The 25,046-nt window shown below is 37.6% G+C and overlaps 1 protein-coding gene across 1 annotated transcript in view; it reads right to left on the reverse strand.

Annotated features, from left to right (window-relative positions):
* Positions 1 to 23,589, reverse strand: part of LOC130096225 (NACHT, LRR and PYD domains-containing protein 12-like) — a 218,279-nt gene extending 194,690 nt beyond the window's left edge. Inside the window, exons 1-5 of the mRNA XM_056262904.1 lie at positions 23,556 to 23,589; positions 21,971 to 23,461; positions 21,565 to 21,904; positions 19,179 to 19,349; positions 17,601 to 17,774 (exon numbers count right to left, since the gene is read on the reverse strand). Of these exons, the coding sequence (XP_056118879.1) occupies positions 17,601 to 17,774; positions 19,179 to 19,349; positions 21,565 to 21,904; positions 21,971 to 23,461; positions 23,556 to 23,589 (2,210 nt within the window). The remainder of the gene's footprint in view (positions 1 to 17,600; positions 17,775 to 19,178; positions 19,350 to 21,564; positions 21,905 to 21,970; positions 23,462 to 23,555) is intronic.
* Between the last annotated feature and the right edge of the window lie 1,457 nt (positions 23,590 to 25,046).

The raw sequence follows: 25,046 nt of genomic DNA on the forward strand, positions 1-25,046 counted from the left end.
CCTGGGAGAGACTGTTATATACACCATAGCCACGCCCATTCTGGCGGGCCATGACGCAATGAGCGCGCGGGCGCCTCTCATTGGAAGCGGGTTCAGCCCCGCTCTCCCATAGGCTTAAGCAGTTCTCTCTGAGCGAACCAATGAGCTGCTAGCTAGCCTGCTCTAGGTCTGCCGCAGAGGGACTGCGTTGTCAATGGATACAAATTATGAAATAATTTTTTGGCTTCAATATCTCAGCAAAGATTAATCTTTCCCGCAGCGTAAGCTAGCTTACGCAATACGAGAGAACCTCTCGTAAGAGAACATTTAATATCGAGACCCAGCGCGTGCAGTGCGGAAGACAAAAGAAACTTGAGATCCAGCGCGTCTGCGAGAGAGAGGCAAAGATAAACGCCTGTTCTTAATTTATGTTGCTTTCTACTATTTTCATTTTGTACTGATTTAATTGTAGCCTACACAGCAAAGCTGAAATTTCTTTGGCAATACAAATTTAAAATGTCGGAAGTATTAAATTCTATATTTCTAATTTTTCTTCGCAAAGGGAAAAAACACTCGATCCAACCCGGTTTTAAATAAATAAACAAACTGTCCTGACTCTTTATTTAAACCTTGAAATGTATAATAGGGTTATAATTTCATTGTTTTTTATCTTGAAAGCAATACTATTTAGTTAGTGTATAATTTTTGTAGCCAAGTCAACAAAATGTTAAGAGCTATTCAATGTAGGCCTATGGATCTGTTTTGAAAAATGTATTTCGTTGCTATGGGTAACACTGTCAGCCATCTCAATTTCGTGAATTATTCACAAAACAATAATTTATCTGATTAAAGACGAGCTTCATAATCTTCATTTTCTGGTGCGATCGGCTGACAATCTTCAACAGCACCTTCAGGTTTTGTCGTCTGTGCAGCGAAACTAGCAAATTGATGATGTAATGTTCCATTAATAAATAAACAAAACAATTGATGTTAATAACTGTTCCCTTTCTAAGCATCAAGAAGGGTAAAACATTAAAGTCCCTGTAAAGTCAAAATTAAGTATGTGTTCTGAGATTGTCACACCACAGAAAAATGTGTTATTAGCCACCCAGCCAAATTTGAATGATAAAAAAAGCCGCCAAGTAAATAAAATAAGCTATTAAAATCTTGAAAAACTGAGCAGTATTCTCTGCTCTTAAATGCTGGGGGCGTGTCCGCTGTGGGGGCGTGTCCGCTGGCTGCGCTGAAACCACGCCCACTAGCGGGAAAGCTTCCGACGGTGATATTAGGTGATATTGCTTTCGGGAAGGGAGGATGAAGGCCAATGACGGAAGATAGTCGGTTTGGCCCCATTTACCCATTCACGGATTATCAGTGAATCCCAGAATCTCAGACGAAAGTTTATAAATCTATCCCGTGTAAAATGTTCACTACAGAAGCGGGTTTTGGCGGTGATCCTCAGCTCTCCATCAAGGTTCTCTCTTTACAAAATGAATCCACCTCTTCTTGATGTGATCGTTTTTCGGAAAATTAAATAAGGACACCGATCTGTTTTGTACGTGATCGCATCCAGGTAGTACGTATTTCCGTGACGAAGGCATAGCTAGCTAGCAAACTGTAGGCTGTAGTAACTAATAGTACTGACAGTAACTCGCGATTCAGCTGCGAACTGATGTGAATGTCGAAGCCTCAATAGCTTCTCAATTTTTTAAAATAAGCTAAAGTACTGGCTACTATCACAACAGATCTGCAACCACTGTGTTGTACATTATCTGTTTTATATTCTGGTTTTAAATTTTATATTATGCACATGTATGTATTGTGATGTTTTATGTGGTGTATATGTAATGTATGTTATTTTATTCGTTTACCTGCCCAGGGACAGCAGATGTAAACTAGCTATTAGCTAATTCTGGTGCAATTACTTTTAATTGTGCATTGTCCCTGTAAAAATAAACAATATAATGAAATGAAATGAAAAAATGTGCTCTATTGTTAGGGGAGGAGCCAGCCTCAGGGGCTCCAGTGCGTCATCAAGTAGGGGCGTGTCCAGGAGCTCAGGGGCTCCAGTGCGTCATCAAGTAGGGGCGTGTCCAGGAGCTCAGGGGCTCCAGTGCGTCATCAAGTAGGGGCGTGTCCAGGAGCTCAGGGGCTCCAGTGCGTCATCAAGTAGGGGCGTGTCCAGGAGCTCAGGGGCTCCAGTGCGTCATCAAGTAGGGGCGTGTCCAGGAGCTCAGGGGCTCCAGTGCGTCATCAAGTAGGGGCGTGTCCAGGAGCTCAGGGGCTCCAGTGCGTCATCAAGTAAGGGCGTGTCCAGGAGCTCAGGGGCTCCAGTGCATCATCAAGTAGGGGCGTGTCCAGGAGCTCAGGGGCTCCAGTGCGTCATCAAGTAGGGGCGTGTCCAGGAGCTCAGGGGCTCCAGTGCGTCATCAAGTAGGGGCGTGTCCAGGAGCTCAGGGGCTCCAGTGCGTCATCAAGTAAGGGCGTGTCCAGGAGCTCAGGGGCTCCAGTGCATCATCAAGTAGGGGCGAGTCCAGGAGCTCAGGGGCTCCAGTGCATCATCAAGTAGGGGCGTGTCCAGGAGCTCAGGGGCTCCAGTGCGTCATCGAGCCCGAGATTTAGGAACACAGCAATGCTGAAAAACTGTTTAACGGTCTAACTCCACAATTCAGTACTTCACAGTTCACGGTCTTTGTAATATGTTTTAGCAATACATTTCTAAAATTGATAATGTGTGTAGAATTTTTTTTTAGAATTGCCTTTACAGGGACTTTAACGCTGTCGGCCAACATCGGTCAACAGCATGTAGGCTTCAATTAGGGGTGGGAGATATTGACAAAAATGAATATCTCGATATTTTTTTCCAATATCTCGATATCGATATTCAGACGATATTTTTGCAATCCTTCAAAGAAATGTGTGCAAACTGGCAAAGAAGGTCCAGTTGGTCTTTTGACTTGCTCCATTTTACCTATCATTGTATAGAATTACTAGTACATAAAGATATGAGACAATTGATTTAAACATGAACCAAGTTACTGTACTAAATATTTATTGTAATACAAGAACAGTGCTTTTTCAGTACAATATATGTACGTATTAAATTTACTTTGTGCTTTGCAAATAGGCAGTTCACAAAATTCACGGTTCGGTTCGATACGATACAGTGATGTACGTTTTCGATACAGCAAAAAGAAAGAAATAACAGATAAATTTCCTATTTATTAAAAGAAAAAATATTTTTAAATAAGTGTGAGGTTTTTTTTACATCTTGAAACCTTTAGTTTTATAAATGGGGGTCATATTTGAAGGATGAACAAATAATGTTTTGGTCATCATCACATTAAAAATAACTTTTAAATATAATAATATTTGAGTTTTGAAGTGCTGGAAAAAGATGTGTGATGTAGGCCTACCTGAAAGCATTTGACTATTTCTGCCAAACTTCCATGGTTACAGTTAGTGTTACTATATTAAATCCATGGCGAATGTTGCTGATCTGTGAACGTAAATTTGCCTATAACTAGTTCATTCATGGCAAAATGTTTCTCCTGGTTTCCACGTTTGATCCGTTAATAACAGAGAAATGTGCATGCTTCTCACTAGATCTCGCAGTGATGTTATTAGTAACGTTACTTCAGTGGCGAATTCTAATGTTTTCTCTGGATCTCTTAGCGCTGTGTATAACAGTGTCGCTTCATCACGATTCGGCGCCCCTGTTCGGCGCGCGCTGCACTGACATTGATGGTCCGAACTGAAACGGTCCGTGAAGCACAAAATAATAGCACAGTTTCGTTCCGCTTTTATTACGTTTGCCATTTGATGTTGTGCAACGTCATGGTGGTCGCGCCAACGCGGATTTTGGTCGGCAGGAAAAAATGGTCCAACGAATCGTTCGGTTTGTGGGTATTTCCCAGAATTCGGGCCTATTTCTGTCCACAGGGCGTAATTCTATTAAAAACGAATTAAATCTAATACATTTTAGCACCACTAATTAGTATAAACAAAAACAAGCCTAGACTTTTTTTATGGCTGCTCTTACTAATGATTTTAACACATTTTATTGGTGTTTTGTGGTACAATATCTGTGTTTTGGTGTTGTCCGCCACCAGAGTTTTCACATGTCGTGCCATATCTCAAACATTATTTATCACAAATTAATTTAAAAAAATAGGCATATGAATTAAATGTTACCTGAACTAATAAACTACATGCACAGATTAAGCATATATATGCATTTTGTTCTTTATTTTGCTTAATTTTCTACCTGTCACATGGTTTAGCTGTCATTACCAACACGCTCTGCATAAAGGCACTTTTTAACTGTTTTTTCATCAAAAGTTTATTTGGTAGCCATGGTAACCTAATAGCATAGTGGAGCACATGGATTTCAAGCTGCAAGACTGATGCCTTGATGTCCAGAAAATTAAGTAAGTCTACTCTTTATTTTTTGTGTTGGGCACGTACACTTATTATGCGTCATTACCATATGTGTTGTATTTCTGTTTTTTTCAACATTTTTGGATTATTTTTATCACTTTAATAGTTAAAATGGTGTACATTACATGCAGAAAGCTAGCTACACTTGCTTAGTCATCATCTTTGCTAGCAAGGCTAGTTTTTTGACAAAAATGTCATTACCAGCACAGTCATTACCAGCACATTACAGCTTGTGCTGGTAATGACAGGTTGTGGTGGTGATGACGGCAGATACACACAGTTCCTGTTTGGTCTTTCATAATCAGATTAAACTATGATGTTTAAACCAATTAATACCTGGTGTTTTTTTTTTTTTTGGTCTGAAGTCACTTAGGCTCTTAAATTACAATAGGTTATGATCAGTGATTTGTCATCACCGCAACAAACTGTCATTACCAGAACGGCAATGTCATCACCATCACCATCCATATTTTTGCCAATAAATTATGTATACATTACAAAAACATCCTACAATTATATATATCTGACAATGTTGGACAGTCTAAATTATCACTGTATTAAAAAAGTTTTGATATATGGCATTCACTTAAAATAAGCTTATATTCCAAGCCAGGGTAGATTGATGAATCAGAAATGTAGATACTTAAATGACTATAATTCATCTTACAAGTAAAAATCAACAATCCCATTAAGTTCACGATAAAATAGATTCTATGTGAAACCACAAAATGTTTTAAAAGCACTGATTTATCATTTAAGTTTTATTTTTTTATATATATTCGATGATGTGATGGTAATGACACATTTACTTGACATCCCAGGTAGCCAAACAGATGTGGGCCAATAAAGGCCCAGATCCGGCAAGCCGGAAGAAATAACTCGGCCCAGTTCCGGTTGCCGGACTCTTGTGAAACGCGGCAATGAATGACGCGCCAGAATCGGCCCGAGTACACTGGCCCGAGTCCGGGTGCCGAAACTGAGCCGGCGCTGCCGGAGTCGGGCCATAATCACGCCAGCATAAATTGTATAATTAACCGGTACTGGCCCGAGTCTGGTTTTCCGAAGTCAAATATATGAAATGCAGAACTACATTTAATTACAGTTTTTTTCAATCGCTAACAAGCGCTTACCCATACTTCAGATACTTTTTCTAAACTCTTAACACAGACTCACACCTACAAAACACAATTTGCCAAATGGATAATTTTCTTCTCAAAAACACATTTTGTTAAATATATACTAACTCTTCATTTCAAAATAGAACACATCTTTCTCTGCACACACTAACTTTACCAAAACACTGGAAATCTGATTCAAAATGAAATTATTCTGTCAAAGAATAACACTTGTTTTCACTTCACAAGGTACATGCAGTCAATCAAAGTATACCAGGTTTCAAAATACTGGCTATTGTTGACATTACAAAAACTGCATAGACTTTGATGTTTCAGTTTTACATGTATTTGCACGCAAAACTTGCAATCCACCGTTTTTACACTAAATTTCTTGGTTGGGAACTGTATGTGCACAGTAATGTTCACATTCCAAAGCATTCCAGTAAATAGCAAATCAGTTTTTTTTTCACCTCTCACTGCATCTCTCACTGCTCCTGCATCTCTCACTGCTCCTGCTCCTCTCACTGCATCTCTCACTGCATCTCTCACTGCTCCTGCATCTCTCACTGCATCTCTCACTGCTCCTGCATCTCTCACTGCATCTCTCACTGCTCCTGCATCTCTCACTGCATCTCTCACTGCTCCTGCTCTTCTCCCTGGGCCCCTTGCTCTTACTCTTCCTCGTCCAGACATTACAGTGTTTGTCTTTTTCTGTTTCTGTTTCCAAAAACATCACTCATCGAAGTCCTCCTTTTTCTGTATAAGTGTCAATGTAATAGAAAAAAATAACCTTTTCTGGAGTCTAAGCCAGACTGGAATCAGCTGTGGTTGGCCCAATTACCCAACATAAGCTGTGGGTCAATTATTCAATTGTTTGTTTATTATCAGCTGACATATATTGTTTTTGAACTGATATCATTGCAGAAGCAGAGGTTTTTATACTGTATCTAAGGTTTGGAATATTGTTTTTGCTATTATGGGATGGTGTGTGTTAACGTTTGTAAATACTACAAAAACAATCCATAATTTTGTTGGGAAGTATAGCTTGTCTGTTAAGAAAATGTAAGCATTGTGGAAATGTGTTCACTGACTGCATATTGTGTGAAAACGACATGAAATGTGTGAATGGTATGGCCACAAAAGACCGATGCTGTGCTAATTGTGTTTAGAGTTTTGAAAATGTGACTACTGGTTGGACAAACGCTTGTTAGCGAATGAAAAAAACTGTAATAAGAAATACAATAATAAATTTTGCCAAAAGCAATATTAGCTTGCTAAAATAAGTATATTCATGTATTATGTTTGAAAAGTTATTGGTTACCAAAAAAAAAAAAACTAAAATGTATTATTAAAGACTTAAAGAAATATATTATAACATTACTAAGTAGGCCATGCAAATATTCAGAGGCTTTAAGTGTTACACTTTTGTACTGTAGGCGTTGTGCTTTACTGCTCTAAACTATTTGTCAGTCGCAAAATCTCTTTTGCTGGTACTATATTTTAGATGAGCTCAAACAAACCTTCACTTTTCATGAACTGAGAATGATTCTTCTAGTAACACTGAACACATGACAGCATGGTCGTGATATGACATATGACATGAACATTTAACAAATATTAACACAAAATATTAATAAAATAAACAATCTACTTGACTGTACTGCAAAAAAATATCATTGTTTTAATCCTGCCAAGAGGTCACGCTCCAAATGAAAATGACACCATGTAAATTTCAGAATTTTTTTTATTTATTTAAACATTTTGACAAGATAAACATAAAATAAAATTGACAACAAATGCATAAAACCTGAGAAATTGTATGAACTCTCAGGCTCACCTCAAGGATATCCTAAAAGAGGTACAGAATGACAGAAAGAATGCAATTAATAGGGGACACTGAATGACACGAGATAGATCTCAATAGTAAATGGAAAACAACCTTTGAAACATACCTTAAGAAGAATTTTTTTGTTTTAGGGCCCGCTCTCTTCTCCCCCCATCCGTATCAGATGCCAGCTGCAGCCATCTTTTTATATATTTCTCAGTTTCTCCATCCAGAGTATTCAGTATTCCGATTCTGTCGGATAGATTCTTTAAAAAGAAAAAGACCATGGGAATGTACTATTGAAAAGGAATCTATTTCAAATACAATAAAGTATTTTTTTTCATAAGCTTGGAACTTGCAGTAATTGGTCAAATTATGCACACTGTGACTGAATGTCCACACCGAAATTCAGATCCTGAAATAAATTAAATAAATAATGAATAATTGTTATTTGTACCCCTAAAACAGGCAGGGCTGCTACATCGGTTTTCAATGATTTATTAATTCTTAGAGTACCACTGGTCCTACTTCAAACAGTGCAACAAAATAAATCTAAAGAAAATATGTCTGATTTCAGTCTCCTAAAATAAAATGTATATTTACGTCTAGATGTCAAATCTACAAATCTAGATGACAAAAAATACAAAATAAAAAAATAAAAAAGGGGCACATTACACTAGGCACACAGACTAATATACTGTTTAATTACATAATAAAGGTTAATTCACCACAAAATAAATGTTTAAATCCAATAATCAGATGAGATGATCCTATACTTTAACAATTATTAGTCTTTAAGCCAAGATTAATGACTAACTGCATGATCTACATAGCTTTACTGAACCTAAACACAAATATTGAGAATGTGACTGACAAATATATGCATATACTTACAAAGCCAAAGACGCACTGTGCTGTGGCTCTTAAAAGAGCATTTGGGTGTATGTAACAACTATTGACAAAAAAACAAGGGAAGGAAAAGGTGAGAAAAAGAAAAACATCACTGAATTTTATTCAGAAATATTGCATTTACAAATCGAAATGTATTGATTGTTCATCAAAGATCATTGATTGACTAATACATTTTTTAAGAACATGGCAAATCATACATGCAGATAATAATAATAATTCATTACATTTATATAGTGCTTTTCTTCTCGGCACTCAAAGCGCTAGGGGGAATCTCCTCAACCACCACCAATGAATGATGAATGCTAGATTGATCACAACGATCAGATGAAAATTGACACTAAAAAAAGAGAAAAATATTATTTTCATGCCATTCACCATAAAATCAATAAAAGCTGTTATTTATGAATATATCAAAACTAATAATTTTATAGTTAATTTAAATATTCATTTTAAATAATTCTACTTCAATATGATTAATCTTTTTTTTTCCTGGTTGTATAAATGTTGTACCTTTACTGTATTTTTTATTATATAAAAAGTGCAGTTATTATTAGTATTATAATCTCACACGGGTAGGCTACTGTAATGCTTAGGCATTTCTGTCTCTCACTCACTCTCTCAATGTAAATAGAGAGAGCGCTCGCGCTCAGATTGCGTGAAAGGAGTTCACGCGCTCTTGAGAGAGTGAAGGCCTTTCACGCAGCCAAATATTAGGGTAAAATAATATTAATAATTGTAAACTTAGTTTTAAAAAAACTAACATTAACTTTATCAACATAAATCTGAAACGAAATAACGTTAGGTTTTCTCAATCCTAGCAAATCTGCTCCATAAAGTGTGAATGACGTCAGACAGGCCTATAACGGTATTAACGGTAATTAGCGGTGCTGAAAAGTGTACCATATACGGAAAAAGCCACAAAAAGGGCAGAAAGCCATTGTTTATGAGAACTGTTAGATCTAGATGTGTGGGCCTACGTTTAAAATACAGGCCGTTCATTTTATACATATATATACAAAAAATCCTTTACCTCAGCAAAACTCTCAGTCCGGCGATGACCTCTCATCCAAAGGGGAGTCCGGCTGTGCGCGCGATGGGCACGTATCCCTTGCTTATATACTTCTTTCGCGGTCTTTGCACTTTCAAATAGTAACGTTACGTTTATATATTTTTTTCTTTATTATTATTATTATTATAAGCAAAGTCCATTTTGATGGGATATAGTAGAGGGCTGCATTGGGATTGAGTCCCGCCGGGTCCCAACGCAAATCTCGCGGGAGCGGGCGGTTTGAACTTTGCTGCGGGCGGGAATGGGCGGACAAATAAAACCCCTGCGGGATTGGGAGGTAGCCTAACGACATGATGGAGACGTCAATGATGTGGAAAAGAACCTTAAACGAGGTATTTACAGTACAAAACCTGAGCAAGGCAAGTCTGACATTTACTATTCATCTTCCTGATCAGTGCGTCAGAATACATGCAGGCCAGGGAAACGAAACCAACAACCCCATGAATCTCTTTAATAATAGCAATACAAATACGCGTTTTTTTCCAGCGGGACGGGAGAAGACACAAAGTCAGTGGATCTCTATTATTGTGCGGGAATAAATTCTCAGAGTTTTGCGGGTGCGGGCGGGAGTGGACATACATATTGCGGGAGCGGGCGGGAGTGTAACACATACGTTGCGGGAGCGGGCGGTAATGGTAAAAAATTCGGCGGACGCGGGCGGGAGCGGGATGAAGAAAACAGTCCCGCGCAGGACTCTAGGATATAGGCTAATAGGCTAGTAGTAGTAATAATAATAATAATATTATTTTTTCTCTTTTTTGTTTTTAAGCAAAGTCCATTTGGATGGGATCAATAATAATAATAATAATAATAATTATTACTAATTATTACTAGTAATAATAATAATAATTATTATATGGAACTTTTAATAATAAAAAATATATAGCCTACTAAAAGTCAAATGTTTTGGTAACTTCAGTTCGTAAGATTTATTTAACAAGAAAATGTATAAGTCATTCCAATGTATTTTTTCAATACAGTATAGGCTATTTATTGTTGTTATTATTATTTTTGCCATAATCCACTCTCTATTTTTCCTCACATAAAAAAATCATGGGAACTCAAATATGGTCCTTGTGGATTTTTTATTTCAACATGGTGAAAATAATATAATAATTGTATTTGCCCTGGTCTCCCATTTGCTGTACCCCATTTAAGTTCATCATGCTAATCCTTGATATAATTAAATCATAAATAATATAGGCATATATATTTTTATTAAAGTAGGCTACAACATTTTTAGTTTATAATTCATTTTTGTTAAAGTTTTATTGGTATCAGGTAAAATAAAATAAAAATCATAAATTTAAAACTCATTTTGAAGTTCTATGAATTGTGGCATTTTTATAATTTAATGTGCCTATTGCGCCATTTCTCAACCACAATCGGCCCAGCTACACACAGCCAAAACCTAGCCAGACCTGGCAACCGTTACTGGGCCAGAGCTGGCTCACTTCCGGCGTGCCGCTGCCAGTACACAGCCGAGTGAGCCGACACTCAGCCGCGATTGGCCCGATTCCGCTGGCTACCTGGGATAGTTAAAAAAAATGGCAAAAAATCATCAATTCCCTTATCTTATGGTCTCAACCAAGCTCATAACGTTGTTCCTGACTTAAGGACTGATAATTTGATGTATACCAATTAGTCAAATTTGGGATTTTAATTTTCAAAATTGCAGCAACCCAATTTGGCCCTTAATCTGAGAAATGCCCATGTATGCGTACCAAACCGAAAGCCTCGTACCGAACGGTTCAATACGAATACGTGTACCGTTACACCCCTATTTGCAAACAGTACTTCTATTAGACTAACAACAATGTGACTACCTATTTACTAGAAGTTAAAAGAAGCCCTGTTCGGAGGCTGGTGGATCTCTTGGGAAAATGTATTCCATCTTTTGGACTCATCATACAACGCAATTTTTAAAACCTTTTTTACTTCAGACTTCAGTTTTCTGCAAACACCGCATATTTTGCCTTTTCTATCAGCTATTTTATTAATCGTACATCGGCTTTATTCTTTACGTTTTTGGATTGTTGCTTCAACCTATAAACGTCATAACACACAGGTAAGAACTTAGTTGTATTGCAAATTAGTAGCAGCTTACTCTCGTGCAATTGAGGAACGATCGTAATTTTGTAAAAACACATAAAATAGAGTCAAACAAACCCATACAGTATTAAAATCGCAACATATAATAGTTTAGAAGGTTGTTTTGTCTTTAACTTCCTTCAGCTCTTTTCATGTTTGGGGGGGGGGTGGGGGGGGGGGGTCGGATTGTAAAAATTATGAAATATTCGATATCCCAATTTTGCATATCGTCCAGACAACAATTTGGATATTATCGTCTAAACGATATATCGCCCACCTCTAGCTTCAATGTTATCATCTAAACGCCTATTAATAAAAATGACAGACAATGAATAACAAAGCTCCGATAAGTGTTTTGAATCAATAAATGCACATTTCAAAAGTTTTTATTTTCGACAAATATTAAACTAGAGACAAAATAATGAAATCAGTTTATAGAGCTGAGTTTCGAACTCAGAGCGCTTGAAGCCCCGCGAGGGACATGTTGAAGCATTGACCGCACAGCTATCGTCTGAACACTTAACATCTTATGCTCATGCAAAGCCTTATTGATTTAAAAAAAAAATGATTACAATGTTTTATGTTGAAATGTTTTCATTTATAAAATAAGCCTATTTAACCCTCTGGGGACGGATTGGCCGATACCGCCCAAAAGGGCATACTTTTACAAATGTGTAATTATCTTAAAAACTATTAATGATAGAGAGGGGTCGTCTTCCTCAGATTCCGCTGAAAACAATGGTATATGGGATACACACTTCCTTGTTGCGTAATACCACTGCGTATAAGACCAATGAAATCAATGTTGTTAGGAATATTCCACGCGCAAAGACCAATGGAAAAATTGCCGCTGGGAGGAATATTTTTCTTACCAATCAGAGGAAGGTTACCATGGCGTATTCTAGCTAATCAGAGGACTCTGTAGCCTTGCAAGGGGTGGGATTATAGTAAGTGATATGACGCAATTTCACGCAAACAGCGTCGAGTGGAGAAGGAGACAGAGAGCGAATGGAGCGGAGTATCACAGCGCGCAGAGAGATTTATATGAGAGAGAGACAGAACGATTATAATATATATATATATAGCAATTATAGCATTATTATCTTATTGTTTTAGCACTTTTATGATGGCAAGCAGTAAAAGATTTACCTCAGAACACGCTCTGGAACAATTACTGGAAAGTGACGAGGAGAAATCCGAAGCTGACAGTTTTTTCACAGATGATGAAATATTTTACTTTTGATTGAACAATTACAAATGTCTGTCAAGCAAAGGGTTTGAACAATATATTTTTTGTTGAAAAGCTGTTCACTATTGTTGTGTGAGGTGTGATTTTCAGTAATAAATGACAAAAATAAAATTTTCGTTTTGAAATTCTTTAGTTTATTGTACATTTATTGTACATGTTTCACTCATACTTCCTTTATAAACACATTACATACTAGCTTAGGGTCTTCTGAATCCATAGATACCAAACACATGGGGCCCTATCTTGCACCCGGCGCAAATGACTTTGTACACTGACGCATGTATCACTCCTATTTTGCACCCGCGCAAAGCGGGCTTTTCCCTCCACAGACGCACGTCGGTAAACTAGGGAATGAACTTGCGCTCCCTGGGCGGGTCGGAGCAAAAAGGAGGCGTGTTTTGCCGCAAACATTCCCTAGTGCTATTTTGCAGTTCCAGAAAACAATTCCGCCACTGACCAGAAAAAACCTAGTCTAAAGTCAGTGGCGCGTTGGGCGTTGTTCATAATGCTATTTTAACCCTCTGGGGTCCAAGGTGTTTTTGGGGTCCTTGAGATGTTTTGACATACTCTGACATTTGTGCTTTTTTCAGTTGCTTATAAACATATTACTGGCAAAGGTGTAATTACACTCTATTTAGCACAAACAGGGCTACCATAATATGTTATCAACATGTATGTACATTTTTGTATTTTTGAGAGAATATTGTTTATGCGTGGTTATTGAAAAAAACTAAAACAAAGGCCACAAAACACATACTAAATATGTGCCCACAATACTTTTGACTAATGAATGTTGTCGCCTAGAGTTTTTTCTTCAAAATGATCTGAAAATCATCCTGCCTTATCATTCACATAAAACAATAGATTGGTTTAAAGGTGCTATATGGAACTTTTCTTCTAAAATGAATCCTTTTTTATTGCCTGTGTGTGAAGGGGTTGTAATCACACATTACAATGATCCACTTGTCGGGTTTTGCTTTTACCTCTGAAGGCCAGTATTCCTATTTCTATGTGAAGTCTCCGGGTCGGATTTACCGCGAAATCCAACGGATGTGACGTGCATGCGCGCTCCCGAGCCTCTCTCCTTATATACAGTCTATTGTAGACGGTCAGGGAGTTACGTCCGGTTAAAGGCGCACGTTTTTCGGCTTATATCTCAGTCAATCTTTGATCAATATTCCCAAGACTCAAATCGTTCGTAGTGCTGGACGGGGCCTTTCGAACGAGCCCACCCCCGAGGTCCAACTCGCCCGGCTCCCCGAGTTATAGCCGTTCAAAATCGGGGGTCCCAGCGAATGGCGATCCGGTAGGGGGAATCCCCGAGGCCCGCCACTCTAGCTTTCGGGCAAGGGTTCCCCTGGGACCTCCTCCCCCCAATTTGAGCTCTCTGGGTCTTTGCGTTCCAGAGATACGAGCGATTTTCTTCTGAGATCGTGACGTCACCGGCGTCCGCAATTTTGCAGCGCGCCCGATGGTTTTCTGCTAATATCTCCGCGAAAACACCACCAAAAACTATGGAACTTATATGGTTCTTTTCAGCTCGACTAGATGGTCCCAACGAGCTCGGTGCTCGCCGAATCCGTCCAGTATTCGCCGAGATATTTGCGTAATAGACGGTATGGTCTATGAGTTTGAGCTCGAGCGCTCTTGTAAAATTTGGTTGCAATCTGAAACATCACCACTAGAGGCCGCTAAAAGTTACGTAGAGCACCTTTAAATTTAAAAATGACACTTTTTGTTTGGAAAGGCAATATGCGCAGGGGTGTGACCTGCTGTGATTCACACCTGAGAAGACAATGGGCCCGCATAATGAGCGCATAATGGGGCTGCATACTAATGACCCTTTCATTCAGGTGTGTCACTGAGCCACAAGAATGCAATGACAAAAAAAAAAAAAAAATATATATATATATATACACTACCGTTCAGAAGTTTGGGGTCAGTGAGAATTTATTTTTTATTTTTTTGGAGGAAAGAAATCAATACTTTTATTTATCAAGGACAGTAAAGACATTTATAATGTTACACAAGATTCTATTTCAAACAAATGCTGTTCTTTTGAACTTCCTATTCATCAAAGAATCCTAAAAAAAAAAAAAAAAAACTGTACAACTGACAGACCAACAACTGTTTCAACATTGATAATAATAATAAATGTTTCTAGAGCATCAAATCCTCATATTATACTGATTTGTGAAGGATCATTTGACACTGAAGACACTGACACTGGTGATGCTGAAAATTCAGGTTTGATCACAGGAATAAATTACACTTTACTATATATTCACACAGAAAACAGCTGATTTACACTGGAATAATATTTAATACTATAACTGATTTTTGTTGTATTTTTAATCAAATAAGCGCAGCCATGGTTAGCAGAAGAGAATTCTTTTAAAAGTATTTAAAATCGTACCGACCCCAAACTTTTGAACGGTAGTGTATATATATATACATACACATATATATATATATATATATATATATATATATATATATATATATATATATATGCCTATATAATACAAAATTGGTTCACAGTTCCAATTATTTATTTATTTTTCAAATTGTGCTTGCAAATTGTATAATATCAAATGTAAAAATTTCTAGTAATTGTGCTGTTAATTATCATACTGTTTTTACAGAAAGTTTGGGAATATATCCCAAATGTGTCACTAATAAAACACAATACAAATAATTTAAAGAGGAGGCTTATGCTACGTTCACACCGGACGCGAATAGCGCGTCAAATTCGCACCTACCGCGTCTAGTTAAACGCTTGACCACTTTGAATCCATTCGCGCATCAAGAGCGAAATTGACGCGCGTAAAAAACAAAACTTTGAAGCGAAATTTACGCGCGTCTGAATCGAAACCCGTTGGCGGCCATCTTTTTTTATGTTGACCGAGCATTCATCGAGAGAGTCACCGCTCTGTATTTGCTCTGAATAGCATATATTCTTAATACGAGAGCAGAACGGCGGCGTAGGGGTCATCGTCGCCGTATTTGTGTCCACCAGACCCTTCAAAGGCGAACCCAGTGTGGCGAGTTTCACCATTTGCTCGCTCCAGGAGCTGCGCCTGGATGACGGCCACTGTCAGCGGTACTTCCGCCTGTCCCGCGCCCAGCTTGATGACCTGTTGTCCCGCATCGGAGCGAGGATCACCCTCGCCCTCATCCACCTAATCTGTCATTTATTTTTGTTTTGATGATAAATGGAGCCAGCCTCCAAAAGTGATTAATCTGTCCCGTGATTTTTTCTCTCTCTCACACACATCACTGTCCAGACACGAATGTTGGTTGTCTTTACATTATAATAATATTTCATATAGGCCTAATCTAGTATGGAATAAATAGCATTCAATACAAAATGAATATGTCTCATAGGCCTATATTGAAATCAAGTTTTATGTGATAAAATATTTGCTTTGTTGTGCATTAGAACTACATTAGAACCACCGTCAAATTACAAAATAATTTATTGAAGCATCCAGATACTTCACCACGTGACAGCAGCAAGCAGCTAGGCTCCTGATTGGTTAACGCGGCGCGAATTGACGCAGAAGTTCAAATTTTTCAACTCGGGCGGCAGACGCGAATTCGCGTCAAACGCGTGAATGCACAAAATGCACCATTCGCGCGTAACGCGCGTAACGCGCCAGACGCTCAATTCGCGCCAGACGCTCAATTCGCGCCATTCGCGCGAACTTGACGCGCGAATGAGGCGTATTCGCGTCTACCGCGCCGCGCTCTACGCCTCATTCGCGCCGCAGGAATTTTTTACGCACGTAACGCGTCTTTGCATTGACTTAATATTGAAATCACTCGCGCCTGACGCGCTATTCGCGTCCGGTGTGAACGTAGCATTATATTGAGCTTTTAAGATTTACCTAAGATTTATTTATATGTAGCCTACATATATATTTGCTATTTTAATAAAAAGGTTACAATTACAACAACAATTAAAATGTTAAATATATTTCAAATGTAATCTTTCTTTGTATATACTAAAGTATACATTTTATCATACATATTTCACAGTTGCGGATTAATTAGTTTGAATATAGCCTACAATCGAACAAACACTATAATAACATCTTAGCAAACAAGCTTATTTGATGTGGCAGTATTTTACAGTAAAAACGACATCTTGTCTTTCATATGTAACATATCGTTTTTATGATTAGGACATATAAATGTTAATTTGCAGTTTAATACGTTACTTATACAAAAATATTTTATTTCAACATGTTTCAGTCGATTTTTACTCATCTCAATTTATTTCACCGTTATTTTAATTTGTTAGTAGATTTAATAACTGAAACGATGTATAATAGCCTACCCATTATATTGACGCATAACCTGAGATTAGCCTATAGAAAAACTGGGCACACAATATTAGCCTAAAGTTTAACCTACTTTACTTAAATTTGATGCAATAATAGAAGCCTACATTTGTTTTAGGTCTAAATTTGTACTTTAATTTCAGTATTGTGATTAAGAAGTCGTTTAACTAAAATGTTTCACTTGAATATATCTGCTACCAGTTCTCAACGAGCCGCGGCAGATTACGCAATAGAGAGTAAAAACTGACACTTTTCAAAGTCTGTCATAGTAGCGCTTTTTAGCGGTAAAAGGCAGCAAATACACACCCCAATTTAACAGCGGCGGCAAAAGTATTATTCTGGTTGAGGACCAACTGTATACTGACCCATAATGTCAATTTGACCTGTAACTCGTATCACAACTACACTTTGTTGACGTTTATCATCATCATGACAGAACCTGCAGCATCTGATCTGATCTTGATCATTTTTGATGCAACAAATTGTCAAGCTAATTGTATCGCTAAAATAATATATTAGTTATGAATATTTAGCCTAATTAACTAGTTTAGTTAAATATTCAATCCTGTCTCACCTGAGTGTCTTCAGTTGACAGTCTGGATCCTGCAGTAAATCATTGAGCTGCTTTACTCCTGATTGTCCAGGATCATTCCCTGTGAGATCCAGCTCTATCAGGTGTGAAGGGTTTGATCTCAGAGCTGAAGCCAGAGCTTTATAACCTTCTTCTGTTACACTGCAGTTAGAGATTCTAGAACAGGAATGAAAGCATTCAACTGATTAATCAGTTAAACCCCAAACAATATAAATCCTTAAACTTGAATTTTATTTTGTTCTTTGTATAAATGCATTGAAAGTTAGTTGCAAAAACTGACAACTGAATATGGAGGTAAACAAAAGGCACAGAAATATTTATTATGATAGACATCAACATCACTTTCGAGATTACAATTATCTAAAACTGTGTGAGCCCGTTTATCGGTCCAAATGGGGGTTTCCTCCAGAACGGCTGAAGGTTTCTGCGTGTTACTGTCTTTCCACGTGGCAAAGCAATTTAAGTCCATTTAAGCTTTTATCGGACTCCATTTTATATCTTAATCCATTTTATCATGACCTCGAATTTAAGTTAGATTGCCAATTGGTTATTGGTCAATTATATAATAGTTTAGCAATACATTTGATTGTAAAAACATTAAACATAATTTAATGTTTTTAGATCACAATCTCACCAGCTTCGGTCACTAAATTGCTATATACCTGATTTCAGTCGCATTCACACTTACATAATCAAATATACTTTAGTATAGCCCCTGTGATTGCATACACTTGAAATTAAAGTAACATTTACTTCAGTAGAGGTATGGCCACTACTACAGATATAAGTCAACCAACTTTACTTGTCTTATAATAGCTTTGGATTGGCCCTGCCGTGGTTTCCCACGTACACTTATGTAAAGTAACATTAAATTAAAACAGAGGTAAAACACACCCAGATTTAAGTTGGTCACGCTTCAATTTTGCTTCCCGAAACGCTGCCCGAAACACGTACACTTGAATTAGCGCCAAAATATTAGTTGTCACTAATCTGACGCAAAACTTGCGGAACATACAAATCCGTTTAATCTACTTGGGAAAACAATTTCAGAGTCAGTCGGAATAAAATCAAATGTACCAATTAATTATGTCAGGTAAATGTATCATGCCAATTACATAATCAGTTCAAAGATAATCAATACAAAACATCAAATGCTCTGGAATAAAGAGAGAACATGCGAACCTGACATTATAAATACATGATGTATTTTAACGAGTTCACAGTGGGAATTTGCATTAATCACTGTCCCAGACTTACTGGGGACAGACGTTGATTTACATGGGGGCACACACACAGCAGTTAACAAGATATCTCTAAACGCTCCACACCTTATTACCTTTTTGGTTTACTTCTGTGGGAATGAGACCTTTGTACCAGTTGCACTGAGACATTTCAAATGATACCAAACATGTATAATATTGTATGATAATAGTTCATATTAAACCATATAGATTTTTGGGTGAATTCAGGTAGGGATGGGTGAAGGGAAAGATGTGGAAATTGGGAGGTGATCAACTCAAGTGCGCTTTTTGCCTCCGGCATCGTCCAATTTACACTTACCTCAGTATCCCCAATTTACACTTTATATTCTTCAGTCCAGTGCAGATCAGCTTCACTCCTGAATCCTGCAGATTATTATTGTTCATGTTCAGCTCCTTCAGATTGGTATCGGATCCAAGAACTGCAGCCAGAGCTGAACAGCTTTTGTCTGTTAAGTTACAATCATTTAACCTACAATAAAGTCACAACACAGAATTAGATGGAATACATACAATACATTTTCTATATACAAATATTAAATACATTTTCCCATTTATTTTTTACATAAACAGCATATACAGCAAAGAGGCTGAGTTAAAATAAAATGTATCTTCAAAATCTACTATTTCCTGTACATTAGTGTTTTTTATTCACTGACAAATATCCTTGATAAAATAAACCATGTTTGAAAAACAATTTGTGTAAAGCTTCTATAGCTATAGGATTTTTTCTCTATTTGTGTGACCTGATGGAGTTTAGGTTCTTGCCACTGTTTCCTCTGTCTTTCTTAGTGGACACTTATTAATCAACAATATTATCGACTTGACTGCACCGACACCATTATATGAGACAGTTCACACTTTATGGCAACTTAAAGGCCTTTCACTATAATACTAAAACTGCTCCATGCACATGTACATGTCTTTTTGACATAACATATTTAATGATTTAAGTAAAGCTAATATTACTTAAAGGGGTCATATAATGGTACATGCACTTTTACAAGTTGATTGTACTGAAATGTGTGTTGGCAGTGCCTGTACACAAACATCATATAATGATAAAAATCCATCCAGTGGTTTTGTTTTAATCTCCTTATATGTTTTCCCCTGCCTCAAATCGAGCCGTTCGTTTTTGTGACGTCAATAAAACGGACGCCCCTCCCCCGATTGTTGATTGACGGGAGCGTTTCAACACAGACCCGCCCTCGCTCGTGAGCCAGCTGTCAATCATATTCTGCGCGGACCGGCGCAGTCATTGTTGATGTGCCGGAGCACTGTCTATGAGCAGAATGGCGTCTAAGCGATTGTGGTGTTCTGTTCTTGGGTGTAATAACGAACACAGTCATTTTAATGTTCTTGAATCCGAACCGCTGAAGACGCAGTGGCTGAGTTTTGTTTTCGAAGGGAATATTCCACACGAGCAACGTCAATGCTTTCATTTTTGCGCGAATCATTTCACACACCAGACTGCTTTATAAACGAGGGTCAGTATAAAGCTGGATTTGCTAAGAAGCTTTGCTAAAAAGGATCGGTACCAGATATTCGTGTTCCTGCTGAACCTCCAGAAGAACGGAAGTGAGTGAAACGTTTTATTAAACTTTATATTAATATATTAATCTTTGCAAATCGCTAGCTGCACGCTTCACAATGAATGCGTCTAAGGTTTACACTCAGTCAGGGTACATTACGGCATGTTTTCTATGTATGACGTTCTCAATATAATTCATAATTCCACGTTTATACTGAACAACGCGTTATGGTTGTGTTATTGTGTTACAAACGGTGTATGCGCAGAACAGAGGGGCGGGGTGAGCGCAGCTCATGATCATTTAAAGGCATATGCACTGAAACGGCGTGCTGAAAACAGAGCTGTTTTTGACCAGGTAAAATAAGTGTTTTCTTACAATACTAATGAGAATTTTTAATTAAAGTATATTACAAACTTTTAATTTAGACCCTAAAGAATCATATTAGCTTGTACAAAAATGGCATTATATGACCCCTTTAAACTAGAGAACCTAAGAAGTTTTTTTGTAGAAAAACCATCTGATGTGTACATCAAATATGATACAACAGGCTTTTGATAAATGTTTATTTGTAAATCTCTCGATCTACATATTGCATTACATTATTATTACATTAAACTACAGAATTAGGCTACACATAGAAGTAAGCATTTAAAATATCTAATTACTGGGAGAAACAGAGGAGCAACTAATATATGATGTGAAAATATACTGTACTTTATTTATTAGCCTGTTTTATAAAAATCTCAATGCTTTATACTATAACCTTTCAGAATTTCATCTTACTTTTTGGAAATATAAATAACATCTGTACCAAATTACATTCTTTCCCCCCAGTTTGGGTATATGAATAAAATATGCCATTTTTTTCTTCCTCAAGTATGATTATGTGATAATATATATAAACCATACAAGTCTGGTGTATCATATGATACAAAACAAACATGCAAACATTTTTCCATGGCATTTTATATTTTGTCTTAAGTTGTGATAAACTCTCCACACACACACACACACACACACACACACACACACACAAACAAAAAAGCTTTACGGGTATAGCTTCATGTTTATGATGGGGAATCACTATACAGTAATGTAGATAAATGCATTTTTCAGATGAAAGCTAAACATGACAAAATATATTAAAACACTTACAGGGCTGTTTTGGAGGTTTTAATGACTGCCGATAATCTAATGAGACACTCGTCTGATTTCTTGAATTTCTGAAGCTCAAACTCCTCCAGCTCTTCCTCTGATGTCAACAACACAAAGGCTAAAGCAGACCACTGGGCAGGTGAAAGGTCACCAGATGAGAGACTTCCTTTGCTAAGGTGGGTCTGAATCTCGTTCACCAGAGTTTGGTCGTTCAGTTCATTCAGACAGTAGAACAGATTGATGGATCTCTCTGCAGGAAGATTAGCTTCTAGTTTCTGCTTGATGTACTGAACTATTTCCTTGTTGATCTGGTCATTGCAGTCTCGCTGTGTCAACAGACCTCGTAAGAGTCGTAGAAAAATCCCCTTGTTGCTCTGGTCAGTGTCGTCTCGCTGTGTCAACAGACCTCGTAAGAGTCGTCGATTGGACGGGAGTGACAGACCGAGAAGGAAGCGAAGGAAAAGGTCCAGGTGTCCATTGTCACTCTCCAGCGCCTTGTCCACTGCAGTCTTGAGAAAATCAATCATGGTTTCATTTCTGTTTTCCTGTTCTGTAGACTCATGATCAAACACACTTGTCTTGTTGATGTCTAGAAACAGATGTGCATAAAGGGCTGCAATAAACTCTTGAATGCTCAAGTGGACAAAGCAGTACATGGTACCAAGAACGATCCCTGTTTCCTCCTTAAAGATCTGGGTACACATGCCTGAGTACACTGATGCCTTATAGACGTCAAGACCACAGGCTTCCAGGTCTGTGTCATAGAAGATCAGGTTGTTTCTTTCCAGCTGATGAAATGCCAGTTTCCCCAGTGAAAGGATGGCGTCTTTATCCCAGGAAACATCTGGTGTGTATTCTCCATCATATTTTCGGCGGCTCTGCTGGATCTGAAAGCGGAGAAAGTGTGTGTACATTTGTGTCAGAGTCTTGGGAGTGTCTTCAGTGTTTGATTCCTGCAGTGTTTTAGAGATCTCATCAGCCTGAGTGTTTTTCACATCATTATTTCTCTTCTCCTCCAGAATGTTCTGGAGAACAGTGGCTGAAATCCAGCAGAAGACTGGGATGTGGCACATGATAAAGAGACTCTTTGATTGTTTAACATGATCTATGATTGTGTTGGCTTGAATATCATCCTTGAATCTTTTTTTGAAGTACTCTTGCTTTTGTGCGTCGCTGAATCCTCGTATCTCTGTCAGCCGGTCGATACAGTCAGGAGGAATCTTACTGGCAGCTGCTGGTCTGCTGGTGATCCAGACGAGAGCAGAAGGAAGCAGATTTCCCTTCATGAGGTTCGTTAGGAGAACATCCAGAGAGGCTGGTGACGATACATCACGCCACGTCTCATTACAATCAAACTTCAGAGGAAGGCGACATTCGTCCAGTCCATCAAGGATGAACAGCACTTTGAAATGATTTCTTCTTGTAAGGTTCAGTCCTTTTGTCTCTGGGAAAAACTGAGTTATAAGGTCCATCAAACTTAGTTTTTCTTTCTCCTTTAAGTTCATCTCTCTGAATGGAAGAGGAAATATGAAGCTGATATCTTGATTTTCTTTTCCTTCAGCCCAGTCCAGAACAAACTTTTGCACAGAGACTGATTTCCCGATGCCAGCGACTCCTTTTGTCAGTACAGTTCGGATCTCCTCGTCTTGTTCAGGCGCTTCAAACAAATGTGTGCATTCAACCTGTATCTCTTGTGCTTCATGACGTCTGGAAGCAACTTCAATCTGTCTCACCTCATGTTCAGTATTGACCTGTTCACTGCCACCCTGAGTGATGTAGAGATCTGTGTAGATGTTATTCAGGAGTGTGGAGTCACCTTGCTTCGCCATTCCTTCAAACACACATTGATACTTCTTCTTTAGGCCACATTTCAGCTGATGAATGAGGAACAGCCCACCTTAACACAGGAACAGAAAATATATAGTTTTAGTCTTCATTTTCTCTCCTACATTTATAAGAGACAATCAGACAGATGATCACGAGTCTCTTGCCTTCTAGAGCATCAGCAGCTTCATCTTGCTTCATCTCTCTCAGGTAATGTAGTGTGAGATCAAGAGCTGCTGATTTGATACTGGATCTGTTCTCATTAAAGTCCTTCACAAAGTGTTGTGTGTTTTCTTTTTGTAATATTTTCTTTAACTTCTCCAGTTCATTCTTCAGAAATGTGATTATTTTGCTCTCAAGATCCTACAAACAAAAGAGAAAGATTGTACATCTACATTTGGTCAACACTATTTATTCAATAATTATAATACATGTACATAAAAAAATCCAGTTAACAGGCTAACATGGTAACCAAGTTTGGCTAAAATGATTTTAAAAGGAAAAAAAGGAGATGAAGAAAAATGTAATTACATTTATTTGTTCAATAACATATTTGTTTATTAGAAATATTAAACATTTATAAAAATGTGTTTTCCTACCTGGAAGATCCCAAGAAGATTGTCTTTGAAATTCTTGTGGTTCCTGTGAGTCTGAACGCCTGAGTTGAATGTCTCATATTGAAGCCTGTAATCACATTAGTAAAATAAAATACTAACTGATATTTTACAGAAAGAGAAATAAGCATTAGCTGTGAATACTCTGACAAATATTTGATCTAAACATGTTTCATGATTGGTATTCACTGATATAACTTTTAAACACAGTCAACGTGTGACAAAAAAATAGTAACACAAAATACCTTTTATTAGATGATGGTGTTTTCTCACTGAAGTCTGGTGGATCTTCTTTAGACCAATCACTCTTCAGAGACACAGAGCTGGACACATGTGAGCCTGATCTTACACTGATGACACAAAGAACGAGAGAGAGAGAGAGAAAACACTTTAGTAAAGGAGGATCAACTGTGTCTGAAACACATCTGTGTCTTTATCTAATCCTCCACAGAAACACACACACTCACACAATTTACAGTTTTATAGTTAACCATCATTTTATTTACTGGCTCACATTAGTTTAACAATTTCTTTAATATACATGAGTGAGAGTAAGTATGTTAAAAAATACTTGACTCTAATTTAAGAGAACATGTCAATGTTTTTATTTATTGACAGAAATAGAGAGCAGAAATGTCTGTGTGACACAGTTTTGTTAGCATACTTGAATTAAAGTTAAGTGTAAGAAATTAAGTGTATAGTCGTTTTCTAATGTCTCTATCAATAATTTTATAATCTAAATACTAAAGTCATTTATTTGGATTAATTCAGCGTCTAGAAGGTTATTAACAAATTATTAACTGTGATATTTTCTATAGAGCAAACTTTATAGACAATGTCAGTGTTAATTTAAGAAGTTAAAATTGAAGTTGTGCAAAGCATTTGTAAATATAAAGCAATGCTTAAAGTTGTGTTATTGACAGGGAAACACAAAGTCCAGTGGAGTTTAAACTGAGAGTGTGAAACAGACGCAGTCTCACCTGTGTTTCTCTGAGAGACTCATCTGAGAGAGAGAGTCCTTTCCTCTTTCCTCTGACATACTGC

This window comes from Rhinichthys klamathensis, unplaced genomic scaffold (assembly GCF_029890125.1).
Source record: "Rhinichthys klamathensis goyatoka isolate OS25496 unplaced genomic scaffold, OSU_Roscu_1.1 h1tg000011l_1, whole genome shotgun sequence".
Taxonomy (NCBI): Eukaryota; Metazoa; Chordata; class Actinopteri; order Cypriniformes; family Leuciscidae; genus Rhinichthys; species Rhinichthys klamathensis.